This window comes from Neophocaena asiaeorientalis, unplaced genomic scaffold (genome assembly GCF_003031525.2).
Source record: "Neophocaena asiaeorientalis asiaeorientalis breed wild unplaced genomic scaffold, Neophocaena_asiaeorientalis_V1.1 scaffold70, whole genome shotgun sequence".
Lineage (NCBI taxonomy): Eukaryota > Metazoa > Chordata > Mammalia > Artiodactyla > Phocoenidae > Neophocaena > Neophocaena asiaeorientalis.
This window is the reverse complement of record NW_020175410.1, coordinates 633,270-659,921: the sequence shown is the minus strand read 5'-3', so window position 1 is coordinate 659,921 and position 26,652 is coordinate 633,270. Positions and strand designations below refer to the sequence as shown.

Here is a 26,652-nt window from a genome sequence, read left to right as displayed (position 1 = left end):
GTGCTGTGTGTGTTAGCTGTCATTTTGTAGACATGAGTAAGTTATTGATGTACAAGTCCCCATATTATACCCCCTTAAAAAGAGATGATGGGACCCCTGTGATGGCTGTGTTAATTGCCCATGTCACACCTGTTTTAAACAAAGAACAGCATGTGTAGGATAATGCTATTAAGTAAGATTGTGCATATAACTGTGGAAGTATATGGTAGGCTATTGTAAGAATGAGCATTTATCTTTAAAAGGAAATCAGAAAAATCTTAAGTGTTTTGTATATTTGAAGTTTACTGTGTCATTTAATTTCTTGCACATTTGATTTTCCCATCAGTATGTCCCTATAATAAGTAATTTCATGGTCAACTTCCTTGTATATATATATTTTTAATCTATATTCCCTAGTTTTTCTTTAGAGTATACCTCCAGAAGTAAAATATGACACGTTCAGTATATGGGCATTTTAAAAGAGTTTGATAAATATTGCCAAATTGCCTTTTGGGGGAGATTCTACCAACTTTTGGTTCAGGCACTAATTCTCGATATTTTTATCTTACAAAATATTTGCCAATTTGATAGGTAAAAATAGTGTTACAGTTCTGTTTGCTCTTTTGGAAATGTGACTAGTGAATTTGAAAATATTCATGTATTCATGTGTTTTTGGACCACTGGTATTACTTCTTTTGTGAATTGCCCACCTACTGTCTGTCCTGATCAAGGACCTTTGGATCGCTTGTAACTCAGTCTATGCAAAAAAGGGGAATTTTGTAAAAGAATAGGAGAGCGGGCCTCAGGGCCTAGAAGGTGTTTAGAAAAGAGACCTCAAAGCTGGGGCTCACCGGGTGCTTTTAGAAACCCAGGCGCCCCAGAAAGCTGCCCACTCACCTTTTATTTCCTCCGTTCCCTTCCTGGCTCCCTCCTCCTCTCATCACTCACTCTACTTGGCTTCTTTGTCCTGCTTTCAATTTCTTTTGCATTTACTTAACTTTTTCATGATTTTTAAATAAAATTTTTAGGTTTTACTTTTTATGTGGTTCAGTTTATTGCTTTTTGCCTATATGCTTTATCCAGTTGATTTTTATGTTTAGAAGGCCCTTTCTCATTTTGATTATATATGTTAAAAATGATTAAAGAAATCAGTTTAGGTGATACAAACATGGACAGTCTCCTTTCAGAGAACTGCAAAATAAGGCCGAAGGCAAGGAGCTTTTATAGGATAAAGAATAAGGAAGGGAATAATAGAAAATATCTGATTGGCTGGGGCCACATAGTCAGTCTTGTTTGGGGTGAGAAGGCCCAGAGTTGGGTTGGCCTTTGGGGATTGGCTGACTGATATTGCACTTCCGGTCAAGAGGAGCATTTACAGGGACACAAAGGTTACCCAAGTTTCGGTTGGCTGATGTGGCACCCTGGATAAGAGCAGCTTCATCTTGGGCCTAGAAATTTATTTCTCTCTGTATAATTAAATATAAAAATACAAAAAAATGTATTTTTTGTTTTATCAAGGTATAATTGACAAATAAAATTGTAAGATATTTAAAGTGTATATCATGATGATTTGATATACACATACATTGTGAAAGGGTTTCCCCCTATCAAGTTAATTAACCCATCCATCACCTCACATATTTACCTTTTTTTTTTTTTGGTGAAAACATTTAAGTTCTACTCTCTTAGCAAGAGAGTAGATTGTACAGTACAATACAGTATTTTGTACAATATTGTATTGTACAATACACTTGTACAATACAGTGTTATCAACTGTAGTCACCACGTTACACATTAGATCTTCTCATTTTGATTGTGCGTGTGTGACATGTATTGAATTTGTGTATATATTACATATATATGTATAAAATGTATGATTAAGATAGCATATTATATATACATAGATGTTTGTGTATATTGTATATTCTAATTCAGTTTCTTTTTCTCCCTTTGAGAATGAAAAATCCGTACATGGCTGTTATTATCAAACTGGAGACAAAGACCAAGCTTAGTATTCACTTTTTTTTTTTTTTTTTTTGGCCTCACCACATTTGCAGGATCTTAGTTCCCCAACCAGGGATCGAACCTGGGCCCCCTGCAATTCCTCCCAGGAATTCTCATTAGTATTCACTTTTCAAAAGCAGTTTTCACTGACATCCCTTCCTACTCTAAGCATATTTTCACTTCACTTTTTCTCAGGAAGGAGCCATCTTACTTCTGGGTTGGTCATGGCATTGATTCAAGAAAATTCATATGCCGTTTGAAAACAATCCTGTGCATTTTTCCTTTCTTTCTTTTAAAATAAAACATGGATTTAAAAGTAAAAAAAATTTGTCATAAAAATTTAAAAATATAGGTGGGAAAAAACCAGAATGAGCAACCTCCATACACTCCATTAGCCAGAGTCGGTAATGATCAGAATTTCACCGCATGGTTTCTTTTTTATATCTGGGATTTATTTTGAGAATTTAGTTCTTTTGAGCAGCTCCATTTTCTTCTCATCAGATCATACTGCCTTCAGCTATGCATATATTATCTTAAAAGGAGGTTATTTATTTATTTTTAGAGCAGTTTTAAGTTCACAGCCAAATTGAGAGGAAGGTCCAGAGATTTCCAGTATCTCCCTGCACCCACACAAGCATAGCCTCCCCACTGTCACCATGACTCACCGGATGGTGCATTTGTCACAGCTGATGAAACTACATTGGCACATAATAACACACAAAGTCCATAACCTACAATAGGGTTCACTTTTGGTGTTGTACAGTCTATGAGTTTGGACAAATATCTCCATCATGGTATCATACAGAGTATGTTCACTGCCCTAAAAATGCTCTCTGTGCTCTGCCTATTCATCCCTCCCAGTCCCCGCTGTCTTCTAAAATATTAAGCATTGAAGAATATGAACTCATGGGTCTTAGATTTGTAAGGTGTTCTTTCATAGAGTCCTGCTCTGAATTTATACACCATGTCCTTTTGAAACCTAGCTAGAGATTTTTTTTTTTTTTCCGATTCACAGGCCTCTCACTGTTGTGGCCTCTCCCGTTGCGGAGCACAGGCTCCGGAAGCGCAGGCTCAGCGGCCATGGCTCACGGGCCCAGCCGCTCCGCGTTATGTGGGATCTTCCCAGACCGGGGCACGAACCCGCGTCCCCTGCATCGGCAGGCAGACTCTCAACCCCTGCGCCACCAGGGAAGCCCCCTAGCTAGCGATTTTAACAGTAATTTATCCAACCTGATATTTTTTGGATAGTGACTATTTTATAGGCTCTCTCACTTTTAAAATTTTTATTTTATTCAATGTTTCACAGAATCAGCGATTCTCAGAGTTTGAAGGGATGAAACTAAGTAGCTGGTGATTTCCTGACATAGATGAAATAGAAAGATTTCCTTTGAACTAATTGTAATACATGAAAATAAATTTAAACCATCAAAGAAACATTGATTTAGAATCCCCCCAAAAAAGTTATAACAATTAGTACATGTGCTTTGTAGAAAATTTAGAAAATACAGACAATTATGAAGCTGAAAGAGTAAATGTATCTACTAACTAAAATTACCTCCTCAGAAATCATCATTAATATTTTGTCATATTACCTTCTGCCTTTCTATATTTAATAAATATAAAATAAGTAACAAAGGACATGCCTTTTGCACACTGTGTAGACATTTCATAGAACTGTACTCTGGTGACCTCTTGCATCCTGGGTGTAGGTTCTAGAGTCAGCAGAGTTTATGATCGGGTCAAAGTTACCCTTGAAAATCTTTAAATCATGAGCACCTTTGTAAGCTAAAAATCCAGTAATTATCTAACTTTGATCTTTTTGCATTTTGGGCATGACCTTTTCATGCTCTCTCTGGGTGTGAGGAGATAGTGGTCCAGCAATGGGACACAAGAAGAGGTTGTTCCGTTTTATCACAGCTTAATTGGAGGAATTCTGGTAAAACGTGACTCCAGATTATGAGTATTTTATTTACCCGATAGCTTTGTTTCCCCTAAGAACTGTAACTTACACCATCGGCACGTATTCTGGGGTGATTATAAAAATATTTGACAAACTCAAAAATTCTAACCACAAGTTCCCTGTGTGCCGGTATTTCTGAGGCAGGGTCAGGGAAATGGTGCTCGGGCAGGCTGAGAGGTGTCAGAGAAGTAGCTGCTTGATAACAGGTGTGTAAGTATTTCAGTACTGTAATAACAAGCATGGCTGAAACGGTAGGTGGAATGTTGTTAGCTTGAGAATGGCCTGTAACACATCAGATTATCATATAAAACAACATACGTAATTAAGAGCTTGGATCCAAGATTTGAATCCTGGTTCTGGCACTCATGACCTGTGTAGCTACTATCCAGTTATTTAACCTCTCGATGCCTCAGTTCCCTCACTGGTAAAATGAGGATAATGACAGTTCGTATCATATAGGGTTTTTGGTCAAATTATATGAAGTTGTGAAATGTGAAGAATAGAGCCAGTCACAAAGTACTCTTCATAGGTTTAAGTAAATTCCTTCCCCCTAACCCCCATCATACAGACACCAAACCAGACTTTCCACTTCCTTAAATTAGACTTATGTTTCCTTGATTCAACACAAAGCATAGTTCCATCAGCCCTTACATGTTATAATAAACATTGCCAGTCATGAGTTTTATAGTAACTCAGAAATTATTATTGTGGTAAATGGAGAAAATTTTAGATTTACCACAATTCTCTACACGTAGTTTCAAAAGCTAATGAGTAGTTATGAAGGCAAGTGAACAAAATTTAGATTAAAAGTTGGCACGGGTCTGAAACGGGAAATATAATTTGAAATTCATTTTGTTCCATTAAAATTTTGCATCTTATTCAGTCTAAGAATTTTTGATTATTTTAATAAATAAATCAACTTTGAGGTAGCCGAACCAGAATGAACACATTTCTCAATTTAAAAAAAGGCAGGTTATATTGGTTAACTCGTTAGTGAACATGGTGTGAGAAATGGCACGATAACTACTTATTACTTTTCTAAAAGTATACGTCCCCCTCCCTTGGAGAGGTAGGAATTATGACATTTTTTATGATCAGTGTTGGAAAATGTATTTATTGTAGGATTTTTGTTATTGCTTAAGTTTTGCCAAACTCTGTTTCTGATTTAGCAAAATCTATGATTTTTTAGCTATTAAGACATTTCAGTCTTATTAGCTAATTTGTATCACTTTCCTATTGCCACTCTAACAAGTAATCACAAATGTAGTAGCTTAAAGCAACACAAATTTATCGTCTTATACTTCTGGAGGTCAGAAGCTTAAAATGGAGACTCATTCTGGAGGCTCTAGAGGAGACCTCTTTTTTTGCCTTTTCTAGCTTCTAGAGGCTGCCTGCACCCCTTGGCTCGACTTTGGCTTGACTTTTCTTCATCTTCAAAGCCAGCAGTGTTGCATCTTCTCTCTCTGAATCTGCTTCCCAGTGCTTCTGTCATGACATCACCTTTTGGCTGTGTCTCTGATTTTTGTCCTTCCTGCTTCCCTCTTTTAAGGACCCCTGTGATTACATCACAGAGCCCACCCAGATAATATCCCTGTCTCACGAGCTTTAACTCAGTCATGTCTGCAATGTCCCTGTTACCACGTAAGGTTGAATATTTGCAGATTCTGGGGATAATGGTGTAGACAACCTTGGAGGGCCATTATTCAGCCTACCACAATGTTCCTATTACTTTTTCTTAGGATCTCTAATTTGGGTTACATACTACATTTTTTTTTTGCCGTACGCGGGCCTCTCACCGTTGTGGCCTCTCCCGTTGTGGAGCACAGGCTCCGGACGCGCAGGCTCAGCTGCCATGGCTCACGGGCCTATCCGCTCCGCGGCATGTGGGATCTTCCCGGATCGGGGCACGAACCTGTGTCCCCTGCATCAGCAGGCAGACTCTCAACCACTGTGCCACCAGGGAAGCCCCATACTACATTTTAAAAACAACTCTCTTCCTCTTTGAACAAATAATACAAAGTGCTTCAGAGGTTCCAGATTATTTTGCTGATAAACTGAATAAATACACACAACTGTTACTTTCTCTTTCTTCTTTTCTTTTTCCCGTTCCAGATCCTGGGTGTTTGGCTGACCTACAGATACAGGAACCAGAAAGATCCTCGTGCTAATCCTAGTGCATTCCTTTGATGAGAAAACAAGAAAAATCTTTCATATTCTGATCTTGTACATTTCCTCTAAGTTAAGCTAATTTGCCTGTTTAAGGAAACAGTATATGAAAAATTACATAATTGACAGTGAATGATATATTTTTATGTTTCTCTAAATGTTTTTCTTTTTCCATTGCTGAAAAAATCTGAAACTTGTGGTCTCCTCTGAACCTCAGTGGTACCTTGTAATCTACTGTTTTTCACAGTGTCTGGCACTGTCCACTGTGGCCTTTCTTAGCGTTTTTACCTGCAGAAAAACTTTGTATGGCACTATTGTGTTGATCATATTGTGAATCTAAATGTACATCTCACTGGAATAATTAATTGTATGTGGCACTGTGCTGTGTAGATAGTTCCCACTGGAAAAAAGAGTTGAAGTTTATTAAAGCCAGAAGGTATGAGATTCTATTCTGTTAAGTTCAATAAGGGAAATCTAAATTCCTCAATTTTTTTGTCCTTTTATTAGGAAAGATGTTGTGGTGAAAATTGTTAACATAAAAGTGATAATTTAGTTCTAGTAGTCTTTCTGATTACACTAATGTACTCTAGAAACAGCTAGGTCTTTAGGAAATTGTGATTTAGTTTTTGATTTTTATAGGTAAGTGCAAAGGAGAAATGGTTTCATGAATGTTCTAATATGTAACATTTGCCTTCAGCCTTCAAAATGAAATGAGTTTGAGAAATTCAGAAAGTATATCTATATAATGTTGATATTCTTTTATAATAATTTGAAGTCCAAAAGACTGCCTTTTTAATCAAGTTACTATTAATGCATTGGCCCACATAGCAAAAAGATATTTGACTATCTTACAAATTCTAAATACCTCTTCCGTGAAATTTCTCTGTATTGTCACAGCAACTCGTCAAATCCAAGCCTATTTGAATGTGATCTCCCATAATTTGGAATTTAAATAGTATTGTGGTTCTGTATATTATGTTAAAAAATTAAGTATGGAAACCTTTCTTCGTCTATGAATGTTTGAATTAAAAGAAAGTAATGGAAGGATTGATAAATGAATTAAGAGAAGTGGAATTCTTCTCTTTTTTGCTTCGGGTTCCCTTTGACTGACCTAGAGCTGAGTGTTGCTATTTCAGTGTATAATCCAGCCACGGAATTAACTTCCAGCACCAGTAGTCATCCCAAAATCTTTCCTTGAAATGTTTCAGTGTCTAATATTTTCTCCATAGCGAAAATTGTTTTTTGAAAGAGAAGTCGCTCATTTTGGGGGGAAAAATATGTAAAAGTTCTTTCCTGTTACTAAAAATTACTAATTTCCTGTCTTATATTTTATGTAGTATATGGTATTTCATTAGTAATTGTTTTGATGGCTTTTAGACCAAGAAAGAGGATAAATAGTTAATCTATAGAATTTTAGAGCATTTTGAGGGTGAGTCACGTACATGCCTCTGGAAGACTGGCTCATCTTTCAAAAAAGCTAAATTCCCTTGGTGCAATTTCCATGCTGTTGTAGGGGAAGAAAAATAATTTTTTCTCTGTTCTTCTGAGTTCTTGGCTGAGACCCCGTGTAGCAAATGACAGATAACAAGAGAAACAACAGAAATTTATTAACATGTATACCTCATGTATACATAGGAAATATCCAGAAAAACTGCTTAACTCCTCGAGATGGCTCAAGCCATCATCTTAAATACCACATCTTCAGCTAAAGGCAAAAGAAAGGTGTGTGTGTGGGGGAGGGGGGCCGTCAGGAAGCCAGTTATGGGAGGTTACTAGGAGAGACACAGTAAATAAGGATAAGGTTTGTTAGCAGTTTTAAGCCAGTGCCATTGATAAAAGATTTTCTTGTGATTTCGAATCATCCTTTTCTTCCTGGTACAGAGAAGGAGACACCTTCACAAATGGAGATTTAAGTGTAAATTTACCTTACAGAAGAGTAAATTTCTACTCTGTTTTCAGAGCTTCTCCTGTCTGTTCTTTCTCAAAAATAATCAACTCAAAATAATCTTAATGCCGAAGAGGCATATTGTGGGGTGGCGTATTCTGCCCTCCTTCAATTTCATATTGAGCTCTGGGCGACCGTATGTGTTGCCACTTGTACCATAAGATGAGATTGTAAGTGACTCATGAAAGAAGTGAGATTTTTGGACTCCGTCTTCCTTTAAGGCATTTTGTATTTTCCCGGTTTGCTTTGTTGCATTTTGAAGTTTCCATGAAGTTCTGGAATCTCCTACTAGAATACTTTTCTTGGTGTGAATGATTTTATGTGGCAAGGGCTGTTCCAGAGAGAACCAACCCATAGCCTTGGTTTATACTCTAATTGCAATGGCCTTATTTAGGTCACCCTAGTTACAGACCAGGGACTGAGAAGCAAGAATCTTTAGGACTACTAAACTCTGAATACTGTCCCGAGTTCCGAATGGCTGCTGGTGAGCCTGCCGAGGTCAGGCCGATCCCAGGATGACAGGAGGGCCACTGCCTCTTGTGCACAAAATGTTGCCACAAACACATTTTGTGTCCTCAGAGGAGGGTACGTTTCAAATCAGGGTCTGTCCTGGAGCGGTAACAAATGTCTGTAAGGCCAACTCAAGACTCCAGAGCTTCTTTCTTCTAAACCTAGCATTTATTAAAAAGCAGACAAACAAAAAACCTATTTTAAAAAATTCTTTCATTCTCTATGGACTTATTTCATTTAGAGAAATGTTTCTCAGAACATTTACCCAGTCAGCCTTGATGTTAAAGTTGAAATTTTAGAAAATATAAGGCTAATACAAAGGGAAACAAAAAGTTAGGTTATAAATTCTGGAAATCCAAGCTCATATAGCTTAAATTCATTTCAGCTACTGTGTTATCTAAGCGACAGTGAGTTTGTGAAAGCCAGTTATGCATGTTCAACCTAAGTAATATGCTGCTGAATGGAACCTTTCAGAAGAAAAAGAAACCAGAAGGGTGGCTTTTAGTTCTTAGTTTCTTCAGCCAAAAACCTCCTCCCACAGTTTTTCTAAATATTTGTTTAACCCTGTTTGAGTTTTTCATCCTTTTGAAAATGCACTGACTAAATATATGAAACTGTTTCACCCTTTAGCTGGTACTGAGAAAGTTAGAATCACGTTTTTACTTAGTATTTTCTAGGGGAGAACCACTTTTGGGCATCGTGATTATACAAATAGGATCATTCACACATCAGTTGTTTTATTGCGGATGACAATAAGGTTAAAGACCAAGCTGTCCAGGTTTCTGGATAAGTGAAGGGATTCGTGTAAAGTTGTTCTGCACTTGGTATGTTTGGGTCTAGCAGTTAACTTTTACACCAGGCTCTCTATGCCAGATGCAACTACAAGGTGGGTTTTCAATGAATGTTTTCTAAACAATTTTAAAGGGGCAGTGCCCTTCACCCCACACCTCCACCTGACTCCAGAGGGAGAGGGAGGGAGAAAGAGAAAGAGAAAAGAGACCACAGCTTTTCATGTCGAAGTTTATCTGGAATGTCATGATCACAATTGTAGTCGTTGAAATGACTCTTGAAACAATGGGAAAGGGGAAGAGCGGCCCCCCCTATACCATGTGCCAGGCTGCTTCTCGGGTCCTCTCCTCTGCTGAGGAAACTCAGCTTTTGGAATTCATTTTCAAAGAAGGGCTTGAGGGAGTTCCCTGTGAGTGAAAATATATGTCAAAGAACGGACTTTGACATCACTTGGAGGGTGAAACCGTTTCTGCTTACTTTTGGGATCTTGCTTTTGACAGGTCGATGACGTCACAACTTGACAGGTGGCCTCTTAATAAGTTAGGCTGACTTCATCTGGACTTTGAAGTCTGCCTCACTAGTGGGGTACTGGAAGGTTTCGTGCTTGCCTTCGAGCTCTTTCTCTTCTCCCTCCAGCTCCCATTCTCAACAGTGATTACTAAATACGAGGACCTCAGTACCTACTTAGGATTACTGGAGGCATCGAACAAGCAAAAAACCAAAGCAGAGATAGCTGGTTATAGGTGATCGTTTGAAGAAGACCGCGGTTCTAAAACAGGTAATAAAGGTTTAGTCAGGTATGTTGATCATCTACGTAAATGACTTTTACAGATGACTTCTGTTACTCATTTTTCAAAGTTAGTCCTCTCCCTCCTACCCTCAGATAAAACTGATAAAAATTAAGGTGGTAACATATACATAGAATAAAAAGTATCATTTTAACTGTCTTAAGTGCATAAGGGGTTCAGTGTTATTAAGTACATTCACATTGTTGCACAACTGTCACCACCATCCATTTCTAGAAGGTTTTCATCTTCCCAAACTGAAACTTTGTATCTGTTAAACAGTAACCCCCTCATTCCTCCCTCCCCTCAGCTGCTGGCAACTACCATTCCACTTTATCTGTATGAACTTGACTGCTCTAGATACCTCATCTTAGTGAAATCAGACAGTATTTGTCCTTTTGTGACTGGTTTATTTCACTTAGCATAATGTCCTCCATGTTCATCCATATGTCAGAATTTCCTTCTTTTAAAGGCTACGGAATATTCCATTCTATGTAAAGCACATTTTGTTTACACATTCATCCATCAGTGGCTATTTGGTTTGCTTCTGCCTCCCAGCTATTGTCAACAATGGTGCTGTGAATGTGAGTATACAGATATCTTTTTGGGTACCTACTCAGAAGTGGAATTATCAGATTGTATGGTAATTCTGTATTTGTTTTTTGAGGAATGGTTATATTTTTTTCATAGTGGCTGTACCATTTTACATCCCCCCCTAGGTTACCAACATTTTAATTCAGCTGTTCAAAATAATACTCTAGTCTTAAGGCATTCTTCCATTTCTCTCTCAAGATATGCTCTCACCTAAATTTATTTAAACACAAAGGAAAGATTGTGAGATGACAGTAAAGGGTTTGGTAGAAAGAGCAGGCATTGTTAACATTTCCATGAGCTTAAAACAACCATTTTTATGTTTGCAACTTCTCTTTCTAACCTTTGTTAAGTACACATGTCCTATAGTTGCAATTATAGCATAGAAATTCTTAAATTCTTTTTCACTTACCCTTTTTGTTTCTCTGTGATGTTTATAACTTATAGATGACAACATAGTGCACTTTGTGTTAATTATGTATTCATTAGATTTGGAGGTGGCCCCTTTCTTTGGGTATGTTTAAATAATGTTGCCATTGGCATCTTCACAGAACAGTTTCTCTTGAATGATTTTCTTAGGACAAATTTTCAGAAGTAGAGGAGACTGGGTCAAAGTTGATCAATTTTTTTTTTTTTTAATGACTATTGCTCTGTCACTTTTCTAAGGGAGACTCATTTCCCTTGCAGCCTTGACATTTGACTTCTCAGAGATGTATTTATATTTTAAAAAGTATATGGGTGGCTAAAATAGCATGTCATTCAATAAATTTTAAGGATTTAATCTTATTTCACATCAGCCCAATTTAAAAAAAAAACTATTTTGCTGTACAATAAAGGAAACCTGAAGAGCTTAGAAGTTGTCATTCAAAATATTTGTTTATACACGTGGAAACTGTTTTTTTCCTCCAGTTAACCCTCAGAGAGCTTTCTAAATGGGATATTTTACCTTTTTAAGTACATGTAGCTTACCTACTTACAAGGAGGGCACCCAGTCCCTCTGGTGATATTTTTGCTGAGGATTTATATGTCATTAAATCAACAACATAGGTTTCTGTTGCAGAGCTCTTTGACAGTACTGTGTGAGGGAAAAGTATTTTAAAAAGTATTAACTGGGGAAAGTTAATAATGCCAAAGAATCTATTCAGAAAAGGCTGTATCCAAACAAACAAACAAAAAAAGTTAATTAAGACAAGCAATAGATAACCAATAGACAAAGCATTGCACAGACTGTCGCAGCCATTCAGGGGCCAAAGAAGGCAGTGGGGTTGGGGTGATAAAGGAATTTTATCTAACAATGAATGTGAGAGTAAATATGTAGTGAAGTAATGAATACATGGTTCTAATTTTTGTCAGTAGAATAAAGAGTTAAAAGTAGTTAAAGTGCTCCCCTATCTGATGGCACCTCCTCTTTCACCTCTTCCAAAGATAAGTAGTAACCTCTGATCTCTACCCCATGGACGTGATGTCAGTGCCCTTTGCTCTTGACCCAGCAGGTCACATTTGGGTGAAGAAGATGGGAACATATCAACTGAATTTATTCCCGGCCAGTACTCTAAAACCTTAAGAAAACAAATATATTATGAGTTTAATTTTCACAATTTCATTAGGGTGTGTTTAAGGGTACAGATGTTCTTTGAATGACCTTTTTTTTTTTTTTTTTTTTTTGCGGTACGCGGGCCTCTCACTGCTGTGGCCTCTCCCGTTGCGGAGCACAGGCTCCGGACGCGCAGGCTCAGCGGCCATGGCTCACGGGTCCAGCAGCTCCGTGGCATGTGGGATCTTCCCAGACCGGGTCACGAACCCGTGTCCCCTGCATCAGCAGGCAGACTCTCAACCACTGCGTCACCTGGGAAGCCCTGAATGAACTTTTTTTTTTACAAAATTAGTCTTCTGAAGGAGAAAGCTACCTGCCAGAGGCTTTCTCAGAGAGCAAAATCTAACTAAAACTGGATTGCTAAATTCAAGAGTGTCCCTTGGGGTTTCTGGCCAGGGTGAGGAGGGGTGGTCTTCAGTTAGGTATTGATTTTCCTGGGATGCCTTTGTAGATATTCTTTCACACTAGAGCGTATTGTTTGATACTTCTGTTGTTCAAGCTCATGTCTACTTTTAGTCACCCAGTGAGAAACTGTAGCGAGATGAGATGATAACTTTGTTTTTGGGCTTTGTTGCTTGAACTAGGTTTGTCTTGTCCTCTTTTGGAACATTTTGTGTGTATGAAAATCCTATTTGGTGAATGAACCGAATAGCTTTTCTGTGAAAGACCAAATTGGGGGAAAAAAGAACAGTTTGAACACCCCTAAAAGGATTTATTTTTTAAAAAATCATGGCTCACTATCATAGTATAAGATATTGTTTTCATGCATGTATACTTAAGACAAAATTTTAAAAAAGAGCTGTTGTAACATGAAACCATCATCTAATCAGTAGGTTCACCAGTGCTTCTGCCTTCTCCACAGTCTTCTAAAATCTCCTCTGGTTCCAAGTCTCAAGGCCCAACACAAAGGGAGGAGCTTGCAGATTTTGTTTTTTCTCTACAATTCAGTCTTCAGGAACTTGAGAGCTTTCCTCATGTTGTCAAGCACTAATGTGGGAAAAAGTTATGAGAGTCAGCACATCATCAGAAATCACATTGATAGATACAGCATGAATGTTGGTAACCTTGTAAATTTTTTTCTAAAAGTATGTGAAATGGCTTTTATTATTATAATCTAGTTCTCTTCCAATGTTTATTAACTGCCTTTTTGGACAAGGCACGGTGATATTACCTGTGCGGAATACCTGCCTTTAAGGAACCCAAAGTCTTACTAAGATCTGTACTGTTATCTCAAGAATGGTCAATACATTTGGAATGTGCTTCCCTTGGCGCACCCAGAACCTACTGGAGACATTGATAATGGACCAGGACATTCTTTCCTGCTGCCCAGACACAACCTCCTAATCCTTCCCAGCATAACGTTCTAGGTTGGTGCCACCCAACGGAAATTTCTGTGATGATGAAAAATAGTCAGTGCCTATTCACTGAGTACTTTAAATGTGGTTACCGTGTCTGAGGATCTGAATTTTAAAACCTTAATTAAAACAGCTACATGTGACTAATGGCTGACATATTGGGCAGTGCAGGTCTACATAGTCACTAGTCATTGAGTGAATTGGTTCTTATGACAAGACTCAGTTTTCTTCCCAGGAGGACTAATTAGATGTCACAACGAGGTACAGTCTCCCATTGAGGTTCTTCATCTGCCTTGAGTCTCACACTTTTTTTTTTTTTTTCATGTTATGGCAACCCCAGGGGAAGTCAGTATCTTGGCAACTCTTTGGAACCATCTTTCCTACTGATCTTTAAAATTGAACTTGAATTCAACTTTAATAAGCTGGACTAAATGATTTCACTTTTGTTACTTGGAGAAAAGCATTTAACAAAGCATGCAGATTGCTACTGTTGCTATTGTAATGGTACGATTACTATTGCGCTCAGGTCTGTGGTAGAAGGAGTTAAGTGAGCCTAAGAGAAACCTGAAAAGGAGGTAATATGGTCCTAGGATTCTCCTAGAGGAAAAGATACCTGATCTAAATAACTCATCTTTAATTGAGTTTTTAAAAAAGTGAGATCAATGCTTGAATGTAATTTGCTGGAGGACACAAGGCCAGTTAGGGTCAGACTGGTTCTCTGGGGTCTCTGAGCACAGCTTTTTCTCCCCTCCCCATGTGAGCTCTCCTCCCAGTACAGCAGTGAAACAGATGTTCAAAGGAGGTAACACTTACATAGAGCCATATCCGAAGGTTCGTAAGCATAGAGACGATTTGAGTATCTTCCAGTGATGTCGGCTCTAACTGTCAGGGATGGGTCTACAAAGAAAAAGCCAAAGGGAATGGAGTACTATGTTTCAAAATAACCCCTATTGCATGATGAAGCCTACACGTTTATCCACATCCCACGAAGAGAACACAATGTGTCCTGCTGGATGAGATTCTACTCCATCCAGTCTGCAACCTGGCCTCTGCAGCTGGTACCCAAAGCCAAACTGGGAGCATTCAAGAGCCGTGCAGTGCTATTTGTGGAAAAGGTTAAGAACCCTGCTGCCCTATCTATAGTAACCTGAAAATAGGATAATATACATTCTTGGGATGGTGTTTTGTTTTTTTGGTGAAACCATTGGCATTCTCTACTAAAGAATTATTTTAAATTTTTGAAATGATTATATTGTAATTGAAATATGTTACCAAGAGCAACCTGGATAATTAGGAACTCACATCAAATGCTAGTTTTCCAAACCAAAGTTTTTTTTTGTTTGTTTTTTAAATGAATAAAAGAATGCAAGCCCTTAAGACCAGCCAAGGTGAAATAAGTGTGTAGTTTTTTTACTTTATTGTTAAGTAGCTGCATTTTAAAAATAGAGATTTAGGCATCTTCCCTTATACGTATATTCCTAAAGGTTTAAATCCTTTTTTTTTTTTCGTGTTTTATATTTACTTGAAGTTATCAGTTAATGAGGAAAAAACAGGTATAAATAAGATGCATCCAGAAGGGAGGTGGTAGGATATGCAAAGGCCTAGCAACCTTGCCTTGAGATAAGTGATTGAAGGAGGCTATGGGCCGTGTCGTGAGAATTAGGAGAAGAGGAAAGATGAGGCCCAGCCACATGGATGCCAAGTCCGTCACCTGAACTTGATGGACAATCCCTGTCGTTTCAGAATGTTGGACTAGGACCAGCAGACTTAAATTACAGGACTTTCGTTTGTTCAAGAAAGACTTAAGACCTACTCTACTCCTGCTCGGTGTAGAGGATACAGACACAGGGTCTCATCTTCATAGTACAGTGACATCAGAAAAGCTTTTTCACCTCCCAAGCATTGGCTAACAGCCTAGGCTGCACGGTGGAGTCATCTGCAGAGCTTTCAAAGACTGCCACCTGCGTCCTAGCCGCTGAGATTCTGATTTAATTGGTTTGAGGTGTAACCTGGGCAGCTTGATGTTTAAGATCTTCCAGGCAATTCACATGTGCAGGCCTCGTGGAGAACTACTGAGCCGGAAGGAGCAAGCTTCCTGGGACCTAGTTCTTATGACGAAAGGAATTGAACGGGGGTTAAAAAGCCCTTAGACAGGAGCATTCTGAAAAGAATTCCTGCACAGGGTGTGACTGGATGACCTATAAGGGCCCTTTCATTTAAGGGTCTAAATTTTCTAAATCGTAACAAAACCAAATCTGTAAGATTAGCTCTAGTTCAGCCTTCCTCCTTTTCTCCCTTCACTTTTTCTTGCCCCCGTTTTATAGGTTAGTGTAACTTGGATGCCTTACAGAGGTGATCTGCTTGATCCGTGTGAGCTCTGCTATGTGATGGCTTTAATTATGGATTGCCCTTTTATCAGTATCACTTTGATCAAAGCCAAACTCAGTTCATTTGTTCAGTCATTTAACAAATACTTATTGTGAGCCTACCACAGGGTCATGCTGAAAATATGATGGTGAGCTGAAGAGGATCTAGTCCCTGCCACATGGGGGGGGCAATATTTATTCAACAATCACCCAATAAATACAAAATTAAAACTGAGGAAAGAGTGACCATTGAGAGGAACATGGTGCCACAAGAGCACATCGTGGCAGTTTGAGCAGGTCAGTGAATGACAGTGATTAACCAGGTGAACTGGGGGTACCGAGGGGGGAAGCAGAAAAGCTTTCCAGCAGAGGGAACGGCACGTGAAAAGTACCAGTGGCCGGAAGGAGCATGTCTCCTTTGATTTTTGTTTCTTTCAGCCCATATTCATAACTTGCCTAGAAATAATGATCAGAAAATGTCAGAAAGAAAAATCCAGCACAGGAATCAAAAGTTTGCCTGATTAAATATTTACAGACCTGATACAATTCAGGGAAATGATTAATACGTTTAAACAGTTAACGGGGTGCTTCTTTCTCAGGTGTACTTGTGGCAGAAGATGAGAAGTTAGAATTAGCAGATGAAGAAAAAATGTCATGTATGGAAATAGGTAGAAGCTTGCATTTCCTAATGAAAATAGGTTGTGAAGCTGAAAGTTAAACCTCCCCAGTAGAGCTTCGTCGTGGCCTTGGCCATGGTGGAGCAGCACATGACGGTGTGGAGGACAGAGGCAGAGATGTGGCGGCCCTTGTGTAACGTTCAGAGTGTGTTTCATCTCATTGTCACTTTTACTTACCAACAAACATAATCCTGGGGACGTACTGGCCATCAGGAGAAAGGTGTTTGTCAGTTGTTTCATACTAAGATTTAAAAAAAAGCAGCTCTCAGTTTGTTTATATTCTTCAGTTATTTTCAAACTTGTTAAAACAGTGTGTCCATTACTGGGCTAGGCATATATATATATATTTTTTGTGCGGTACACGGGCCTCTCACTGTTGTGGCCTCTCCCGTTGCAGAGCACAGGCTCCGGATGCGCAGGCTCAGCAGCCATGGCTCACGGGCCCAGCCGCTCCGCGGCATGTGGGAACTTCCCGGACCAGGGCACGAACCCGTGTCCCCTGCATCGGCAGGCAGACTCTCAACCACTGCGCCACCAGGCAAGCCCTGGGCTAGGCATCTTAAGACACTATAAGGCACATCTCTAACACAGAGAGTTTATAATATAGATGGGGAGGCAAGTTACATGCATGAAATAATAAGACAGAGCAGCCTGTGAGGTAGAACATGAGGTAAAAAGCTGATGCATGTGGTGAACAAAGAGCCAGAAAACTCAGTAAGGGAGAATTTGGAAGGAATACAGTGTTTGGGGAAGGAGCTTGGATGAGGTAGGAGGAGCTAGCATAATGAAAAAAAAAAAGAAAGTCATTTTTAGAGAATCTGTAAAAACAGGATTATCTTGAGAATTCGTTTATCCATTTATCATTTTTTAATTTTCTTTGTTTAACAGGGAGATACAGGTAGGAAAAGGAATATTTAGGATCCAGGGGGTGAAATGTTATGATGAAGGATGTACAGGTGCATTGGATGCCCAGAGCAGGACATTTAGCTTTATCTGCAGGTTCCGCTAGGACTTTCCGAAGTGGGTAAAGAGGAATCTTTAAAAAGTAAATAGGAGTCAGTTATATAGAAAAGGAGGTCACTCCAGGCAGTGGAGGGGGGAAGATTATACAAAGGTAGAGGAAAGGCCTACCACTTTATATAACCAAGTGTTTGGATGGGACTAAAGGATAGGGATACCTGAGGCGGTAGTGAGAGAAGATGCTAGAAAGCTACTTCAGGGGCTGGCTTGTGACTGGCCTTGCACACCATGCCACAGTGTTTACGTCTGCTCATAAATAAATAAGAACCACTGAGACTGTCATACAGAGTGAAGTAAGTCAGAAAGAGAAAAACAACTATCATATAGTAACGCATATATGTGGAATTTAGAAAAATGGTACAGATGAACCTATTTGCAAAGCAGAAATAGAGACACAGACATAGAGAACAGATGTATGGACACCAAGTGGGGAGAGGGGGGTGGGACGGATTGGGAGATTGGGGTTGACATAAAAATATACACTACTACGTATGAAATAGATGGCTGGTGAGGGCCTACTATATAGCACAGGGGGAAGAAAAAAGAAGGTACAATCTGTTAGTAGGACACATATTAAGTTAACCTTAGAAATGCATTCCAGTCAATGTGAGTGTACTTAGTGCCACTGAACTGTACAGTTAGATATGGTTAAAATACTATGTTTTATATTATGTGACTTTTATCACAATAAAAAGAAAAAATATTAAGAAAAAAAGAACCACTGGAGGGGTGTTAGAAGTGCCATGATTGCAGTTTGGTTTTTAGAGTGATTACCCCGACAATCATGTGGGATTAGATGGGATTTATTTTGTAGGCAGGGAGCCACTTAGTAATACTGCAATAAGCTAGGCAAGGTGAAAAACTCTTAGGCTAAAACAGCAGTCCTCAATTGATAGGGAAGTGACCCATAGCAGGAATATTTCAAAGTTAGAACCGCAGGGCTTCTTGACTGCCAGAGGTGGGTGGGAGGCTCAAATCTAGAATAACACTCTAATGGAATAAGGAATAGAGAAAAAAGAGCTTTTTGAAAAACCTGGGCCTCGCTGATCAATTTGGTGTTGAACGTGTCGAGTTGAAGCTGATTACGAGATTTCTGGAACTAGGCTGTGTGCATAAGTTGGAAGCTGTTGCGTGTTTGGGGAAGATGTGGGAGTTATCGGTAAGCAGGCATTGATTAATGGCTGATGAAATTGTCCATAGAGAATATAAAATATAAAAAGAGAAGTAGGTCAAGTAGAGACTCATGAAGTCACTCATATTAAGGGGTAGAAGGAGGAAGAGGTGCCTTGGAAGGGAGGTGAGGAAGAACCGCTGGCGTGGATGCTCCTTGAAAAAGCCAACTTGTCAACCTGGAAAGAGGATGACAGAGAGAAGCTTCAGGGACACAGAGTTAGGGAGAGTAGTTTTCTGAGTAGTTTACTGATTGTTTGCTCTCGGAAGGAAAGTGGATACCGTTTGTATACCAAGCAGGAGAACTTGTAAAGGCAGAAAGCTTGACCATCAGGAGGGGTGGTGATGGTGAAGTAGGACGGGAAAGCATGAGGCCACAGCACGTGTGGAAGGATTAGATTTGGACACCTGGAGAGCCATCTCTTCTGGGGAGAGACGGCACACGGACTAAGAATGGGTGGAGAGCAGCCAGGACTGCAGGCGAAAGGGGCACAGCAAGGAATTTTTAATGACAAAAACGTTCCACTTATTACAGCAGCAGAGAAATTCTGGACCACAGGAGAGTATTTTTCAGACAAGTTAAAATTATTAATTGCTAAATAAAACTGTAGACATGCAAGAAATAAAATCTTTCCTCATTGTAATCTATGAGATGAGATATTTGGAGCACATCCCCGTTAATGCAGTATGACTAAGATGTATAGGGAAAATGAACCATCCATTTCAAATTGTAAGCCACAGAGAAATGGCAGGATGAAGAGTAAACTTACAACTAGATTGAGGAGGACAAACTGCTCTGCCAATTTCTGGATTTCTTTATTTTCAGCAAATGCCTTCTTTAAAGCTATAATGTAAAGAAAAGATTGTTAAGCATTCATTTCATCACCAGTCAAAACCATCATTCTCCGTTGGATTTGAAGTTGAACTGTATTTGTAATACAATATTCAACTCCGCCCTTTCTGCAAATGGTTAGTGAAGTAATATCTAGGCCATTGACTAGCTTTGCTTCGCTACTGACTCATCCAATCATTCATTCATCCCTTAATTTTTTTACCTATATTTACGGAGTGGTTACTATGTGGCAGGACTGTTTCATGTACTGGGAATAGAGCAGTGGGGGAAAAAAAATAATGTGCTTCCTTCATAGAGCTCAAACGCTTGTGTAGGAGACAGGTCATAAACAAGGAAATAATTTTAGGTGGAGATAACGGTACTTTGAAGAAAAATAAAGCAAAGCAAGAGGTTTAAAAGCTACAGAGTGGTTAGGGTAGACTTCTTTGAGGAGGTGACATAGAAATGAGAGGGCGCTGCATTCTGAGATGTTAGGGATATGTCACACATGGCAGAGGGGACTGCAAGAGCAATAGCCCTGAGCTGGGAATGGGTTTGGATGCTTTGAGGGAAAGCACAATGGCCAGGCTAGATGCAGTGGAGGGAAAACACGGCGAGAGTGGTAAGAAAGGAAAGGCAGCCGGGGGCCAGGTCATGTCCAGCCATTCGGGCCATGATCAGGAATCTGGATTTAATTTTACCTGTGATGAGAAGCCATTTGAGCACATGAGTGTTAGGATATGATGGCTTCCGTGTGGAGAACTGACTGTCGGGTGACCAGGTAGGTGCCTGTTACAGATCAAGGCAAGATCTAAACTTGGTTTGGATGAGGGCAGTAGCAGTGAGGCAATCGGAGGTGGCTGGATTTGGGCAGGACCTACATAATATATGGGGCCCATTGCAAAATGAAAATATGGAGCCTCTTGTTCAAAAATTATTACGAATTTTAAGACAGCAACAACAGAGCTTTACAAGCATAGGAACCTACTAAGCACTGGGTCCTGTGTGACCGCACAGGTGGTGTGCCCATGAGGCTGGTGCTGGCTTTCAGATAGAAGGTGAAGATAAAGCAATGGTATTTGCTGATGTATTGGATATGAGATGTAAGAGAAAACAAGAAGTCAAGGATGAATTCTAGAGCTTGTTTTTGAACCAATGGCTAATACAAACTGTGGAAATATTTGAAGTTACTTTAAAATATGTTTTTACTACATAAAATATTCTTTTAAATTCAGCTGTGCTAGGTGCTAAGGATGTAAAGATGAGTGATCTGGACCCTGGCCCTAGAGCTAAAAGCCTATAAAGAAAATTATATTTAGAAGTATAAATTACCTTGACTGTGTGGGCATTCATCCAAGTGATGAATAATCATCAAGGGTTTATTGCTTTAAGAGACAAAGAGAGATTGGATCATCTTTAATGAGTAGGATTTCATGTGTAGCTAAAGATCACTAGATGGTGCTCTTGAGAGCTTTGAGGGAATTCTGTAAAACTTGTCTTTACCTTGTCCTGGATTTGTGTAAAGCTTCTTCATATGTCTGAGTCCAGATGAGTTGATCGCCCCAACCTAGAACAAAATGAACCAGTATATTTAAAGTGATTATATTCTCAGGTCCAAAGCTGTTGAAAAGCACTGGTAAAGCTGGGATCAGTATATACTTGATGCTAAAGAAGAGCAAAAACCTCTAGAGAAAGCAGAAACAATGATAAACTTGGATCAATCTAGAACCAACACGTAAAAAATATGCTCAGCACACAACTCTCGGCTCTGAGTGTTAAATCTTTACCAATTGAGTATAACTGGAGGCCGACAAGAAGCTGACTCCTACCTCTGGAGAGGGTCTGGGGCAGTTTGGGTTGAGAGTCCTTTGTGTCCTTCTTAGCTCCTGGTTTGACTGTGGTTTCTTTGGCCAGAGTGTAGGAGAGGACCACGAGTAGCAAGAATGCTGACACTGAAATCTTCTCCATGGCGAATCTGATATGGAAGACAAACAGATAAGCAAAAAGTCAATAAAACAAAAGAGAATTAGCAGTTTTCGAATCTTCAGATTGTAGCACAACCATGGGATACAACAGGAATTGAGGCTTAGATGAGATTGAACACATGCAATTGGAGTAAAAAACTACCTTCCACAGAATTTTCCTAAGAATACATAGTATGAATATCTATCTACCATCTATCTATCTATCTATCTATATCATCTTCTACCTCTATATGCTATAGATAAAATATGAAGATCTCCATAGAAATCGACAATATAGAAATAGATATATTTCTATAGATATATATCTATATAGAAATAGATATATTTTAAGAAAATAAGTAGATAGATGTATATATTCTTATAGCTAAGGGAATTTGCTTTTAAATTTATATTTAAAAAATTGTTGTACTGGAAAACACCTTAAGGGTTATATCCTCTTTTCCCACCTCCCCATTGTCTCATTTTGTAGATGAAGAACCTGAAATTCAGAGAAGTGAAGACTCATGAGATGGGCATAGAACCGAGGCTTTTGGATTGTGCCGTTTTGCAGTGCTGGCTCCCATCTTCCCATCCTGAAAAAATTCCCCTAAACATACGTACTTCTTTAACATTTTGTTAAAATGGGGACACTGCCACTGAAGAATAAGATCTGAGTAAAATGATTTATTTCATTTCGAAACTGCCAGCTTTATCTTTGAACTAAAAACTTGCACCCAGAAAACTCTCTCCCTAGTGTAATATTTACTCAAATTCTATCTATTGGTTTTGAATTGGTTAAAATACATCAGTGCAGGTTTCTTTCAGTGAACTAATTCTTTGACTCTCAGTGCAGGCCTGTTAGGGTAGGTGGTTGTAGGCATGTACTTTAGCGCACAAAAAATATTCTACGGGACTCATAACACAGAGAAACCAACCCCATGATGTCTCTTTGTTATTTTTTTTTCCTTCCCAGTATTCCGAATTTAATTCTCAGGGAATGTCACACTACTGTGAAGCAGATGCTTATGAATGGCAAAGTGAATGACAAGGTAAGATCCATGAATGAGTGAGGAAGTGAGCTAGCTAGCTAGCAAAGTGAATCGCACTAGCCAATCACTAGGGTTATCCAGGGACCATAACATGCAAAGCTGGATACTCGGGATGCCAATAAAGCCAAAGACTGAAATTTCCTAAAAAGAAACACCTGACTCTAATATTCGTGTATGTTTCAAATTAAATCAGCTGAACTCTGCAAGGGAAGCAGGATGGACCGTCAATGCTTAGTATTTTTAGGGAGTAAAGTTTCTCATGTTCTGATAGAGCAAGTGGGAACCTTTGTTAAGCATTAGCCAATTCTAAAAAAAGACATTGCTAAGTCACCTAATCCAGATGATGCCTTGTATTAAACTGACCAGTTGTTACCTGTGTTATAGTACGTAGCCACACAACATCTCACTCAAAAAAGACAAAAGCAAAAAACCAGGGATACACTTTGTTCATTTTCTATACCCATAAAGATATGGAAATGCCAATAACAATTTTTATTATTAAAGAAACAACTAAAGTGTGCTCCAAGTCTTCCAGCCTTTTTGGTACAAAGGCTTCTTTTTTTTTTGTGGTAGGCGGGCCTCTCACTGTTGTGGCCTCTCCCGTTGCGGAGCACGGGCTCCGGACGCACAGACCGGGGCACGAACCCGTGTCCCCTGCATCGGCAGGCGGACTCTCAACCACTATGCCACCAGGGAAGCCCTGGAGCTATTGATATCTTATACGTGTTTTATGGCAGGACGACTCAAGGGAGCCGAATAAAACTCCTGCTGTATAGACATCCTGCTCTGAGCTGACTTTCTGAGATTCACTGTACTGAGTTTTCATTACTGAATAGACTGTGATCTGCAAACTGCCTGCATAAACCACCTCAAAATAGAAAGGTAACCACCGAGGACATTGATAATTTGGAGACACGCACGCACACACACACACACACACACACACACACACACATCCTTCAAAACCAGAACTTTTCACTTTTCATTATATCTGTCTTCTTATCTTCAGCAAGGAATGCCTTGCAAGAGGTTTCAGTGTCCCTGTTCATAAATGCCTCAGGAAAGCAACCAGATCTCTCCTTGTACAGCCTATCCCATGAATTTAAAGATTGAGGAAGCAACAAGGATATCTTTGTATTAGACACAGAAAGAAAACTGTTTTCTGATTTGCAATAATATTCTGAACTGTAATTCCGAGCAGCCAATCTGAGCTGAGCTTTCACAGTCCTGCGGGTCTTTGCTTTCCAGTGGGAAAGAAAGAGAGCATGAGATGGTGATCAGGGCTCAGTAACTAAGACAGGGGATCCTGGGCCCTGTGCTGGCTTGAAAACTCCTGGAGTTCGCTCACTCTTAAACCTTTCATTTCCTGACCGAGAAAGCATTACCTTCAACCAGCTCTGGAGCATAGCTCTGCCAAAGAGAGGTCCCAGTAAGCCTCTGGTGGAAATCCCATGATTCCTTCTCCAAATCCCATTTCACTGCCCATGGAACTACCCTGCACTCCTCTGCCTGTGGATGGCCTGCAACTTTACGCAGGAACCAAAGGCCAAAGCTCATTCTAACAAGTGCCCTTCCAACACTGCTGTCAGGAGACTTACCTGGATTTTCCCACCCACCTGTCTGTGTGAGCCAGATGGCCTCAATGCAGTCCAAGCTTCCTAGTATGCTGGCTCAGCCCAAACCTGTATTTATGCACCTGAGCTCACCTCAATCCCACCCACTAATCCCATATTCACATGTTGCAAAGTCGGAGAGGAACTGTTCTTTTCCCAAGTCTTCCCTGGGCTAAAGAGTTCCTTGTTTTTAAGGATAAGGTTGCAAACGAATGCCTTTCAGTATGCATGTTTTTAACTGTTTGTGAAAGTAGATTGTTAAGAGATTGAGAAAAGATGGGCAGAGTGCCAAACCCAGGTAAGCTTTGACTGAAGACATTTGATTTGCCTGAAGGCTGATTTGTCTTTTTGCGATTGGATGGAGTTTGTGGTTTGTAGAATTTTTTTTTCTCCCTCCTGGGGAGATTGCCTCTATTTAGTTGGAAACACACAAGAGGTGATACACAATTCTAACCCCTACAGTCATATAAGCTGCTATCCTCCATTATGGTATAAATTACTTTACACAATGTACTTCCTCTTTCTGGCAAACAAAATGTATAGTCACTATAGGTATGAAAACAATCCAAACCAAGCATTCACATCATATTTTAAAACTAAGGAACTTACTGAAAAAAGATATCCTAACACTATGAGTTTTTATTAATTACCTTGCAGCAACTTCCCTCCAAAGAATTCAAAGGCATTTCACAGCTATTCTTTTATTTAATGGCAGACTTTCCTGCTAGGCCTGCAGGAAAGTATTTACATCATTTTTCAGACCTAGAAAGTAAGGTCTGCAACTACTTTCTCATTCAGGGTTATACAATTATTCGCTCAACATTTTAAGACTGGACTTGGGTTTTCTGTAAAAAAATTTTAATCCTGTGTTTTGTTCTTGAAACTATGCGCAATCCTTAAAAGTTCAGAATAGAGAAATCTTTAACAACAGAAAATTAACTAATGGGATGCAAGCCCTATAAAAATAACTTTTGAAATGAGTTAAGATAATATTTCAAAACATTTTGAAGTATTTAAATTTTTGGATAGAGCCTTAATTTCTGCAGGCAAAATATGAAGTGATTCCCAAAATGGTAAATTTTCATTAGAAATGAGTTTACAGAGATCATTTCTTTAGGAGTTTGAGTGAAAACAATGATTTGAGCTCAACTTTTAAAACTGATAAGCCTTTTATATAGACTCAGTCTATTTAGTCTTTAGAATAGTCAATTCAACCCCCTCATTTTGCAGATGAAAAAAATGATGTTATAAAATAAATGACTGTGTGAAGATCTCATAACTTGTTAAGGGCATTGCTGAGACCAAAGCTGTGGTGTCCTCTAGTCTGTCACCTGCTAGGAATGGAAAGTGGGTAGCATGTGGGCTCCATAAGATTCTTGTCTCAGTCCTGCATCCTGTGTTCACTTGCTGGATGATCTCAGAGACATCATTTAACATCTCTGAAACTATAGTTTCCTTATCTACAAAATGGGGAAAAGATTACCATACATGTCTGTTTTGAGTACGATGAGATTTTAATGAAATAAGAAATGGGAAAGTACTTGGTACATTCATTTGCTAGGCTGGTATATAGCAAAATACTATAGACTGTCTGACTTAAACAACAGCAACTTATTTTCTCACAGTCCTAGAGACTGAAAGTCTGAGATCAAGGTATCAGCGAGTTTGATTTCATCTGAGGCCTCCCTCCTTGGCTTCTAGATGCCACCTTCTTCCTATGTCTTCCCACGGTCATCCCTCTGTAGCTATCTGTGTTCTAATTTCCCCTTCTTGTTAGGACACTAGTCATCTGGGATTAGTGCCCATCTTAATGACATATTTTACTTAATTACATCTTTAAAGACTATCTCCAAATATACTCATATTTTGAGGTACGGGAGTTAGGATTTCAATGTCTGAATTATTTTTATTGTGATAAAAACAGGTCATGTGAGATCTACTCTCTTAACAAATTGTTAAGTGTGCAATACGGTATTATGAACTATAAACATAATGCTGGGGCTTCCCTGGTGGCGCGGTGGTTGAGAGTCCGCCTGCCGATGCAGGGGACACGGGTTCGTTCACCGGTTCGGGAAGATCCCACATGCCGCGGAGCGGCTGGGCCCGTGAGCCATGGCCGCTGAGCCTGCGCGTCCGGACCCTGTGCTCTGCAACGGGAGAGGCAAAAAAGCTTTCGCACAGCAAAGGAGAGCATAAACAAGTTGAAAAGACAACCCTCAGAATGGGAGAAAATATTTGCAAATGAATCAATGGACAAAGGATTAATCTCCAAAATACATAAAC

The 26,652-nt window shown here is 39.3% G+C and overlaps 2 protein-coding genes across 3 annotated transcripts in view; one reads left to right on the top strand and one right to left on the bottom strand.

Moving 5' to 3' along the window:
• TSPAN13 (tetraspanin 13) overlaps positions 1-7,168 on the top strand; it is a 33,995-nt gene extending 26,827 nt beyond the window's left edge. Inside the window, exon 6 of the mRNA XM_024767061.1 lies at positions 6,056-7,168. Within this exon, the coding sequence (XP_024622829.1) occupies positions 6,056-6,130 (75 nt within the window). The 3' untranslated portion in view covers positions 6,131-7,168. The remainder of the gene's footprint in view (positions 1-6,055) is intronic.
• Positions 7,169-13,008: 5,840 nt separating this feature from the next.
• AGR2 (anterior gradient 2, protein disulphide isomerase family member) lies at positions 13,009-24,416 on the bottom strand. 2 transcript variants are annotated; one of them, XM_024767105.1, is made up of 8 exons: positions 24,373-24,416; positions 21,573-21,718; positions 21,247-21,310; positions 21,076-21,128; positions 19,682-19,755; positions 16,899-16,962; positions 14,492-14,575; positions 13,009-13,310 (listed from the first exon to the last, which is right to left on the bottom strand). In XM_024767105.1, the coding sequence occupies exons 2-8, from the start codon at positions 21,709-21,711 to the stop codon at positions 13,261-13,263; spliced, it is 528 nt and encodes a 175-aa protein (XP_024622873.1). In that variant the 5' UTR covers positions 21,712-21,718; positions 24,373-24,416; the 3' UTR covers positions 13,009-13,260. The 2 variants fall into 2 exon arrangements, with proteins under 2 accessions (XP_024622873.1, XP_024622872.1); XM_024767104.1 differs by having other exon boundaries at positions 13,077-13,310; positions 24,355-24,404.
• Between the last annotated feature and the right edge of the window lie 2,236 nt (positions 24,417-26,652).

Coding starts and splice junctions, on each gene's coding strand:
- AGR2 (XM_024767105.1), bottom strand. CDS start 21,711: ATGGAGAAGATTTCAGTGTCAGCATTCTTGCTACTCGTGGTCCTCTCC. Junction 21,129..21,246: donor TTACACAAATCCAGGACAAG/GTAAAGACAAGT, acceptor TGTCTCTTAAAG/CAATAAACCCTTGATGATTA. Junction 16,963..19,681: donor TTGTCCTCCTCAATCTAGTT/GTAAGTTTACTC, acceptor TTTAAATCTTAG/TATGAAACAACTGACAAACA.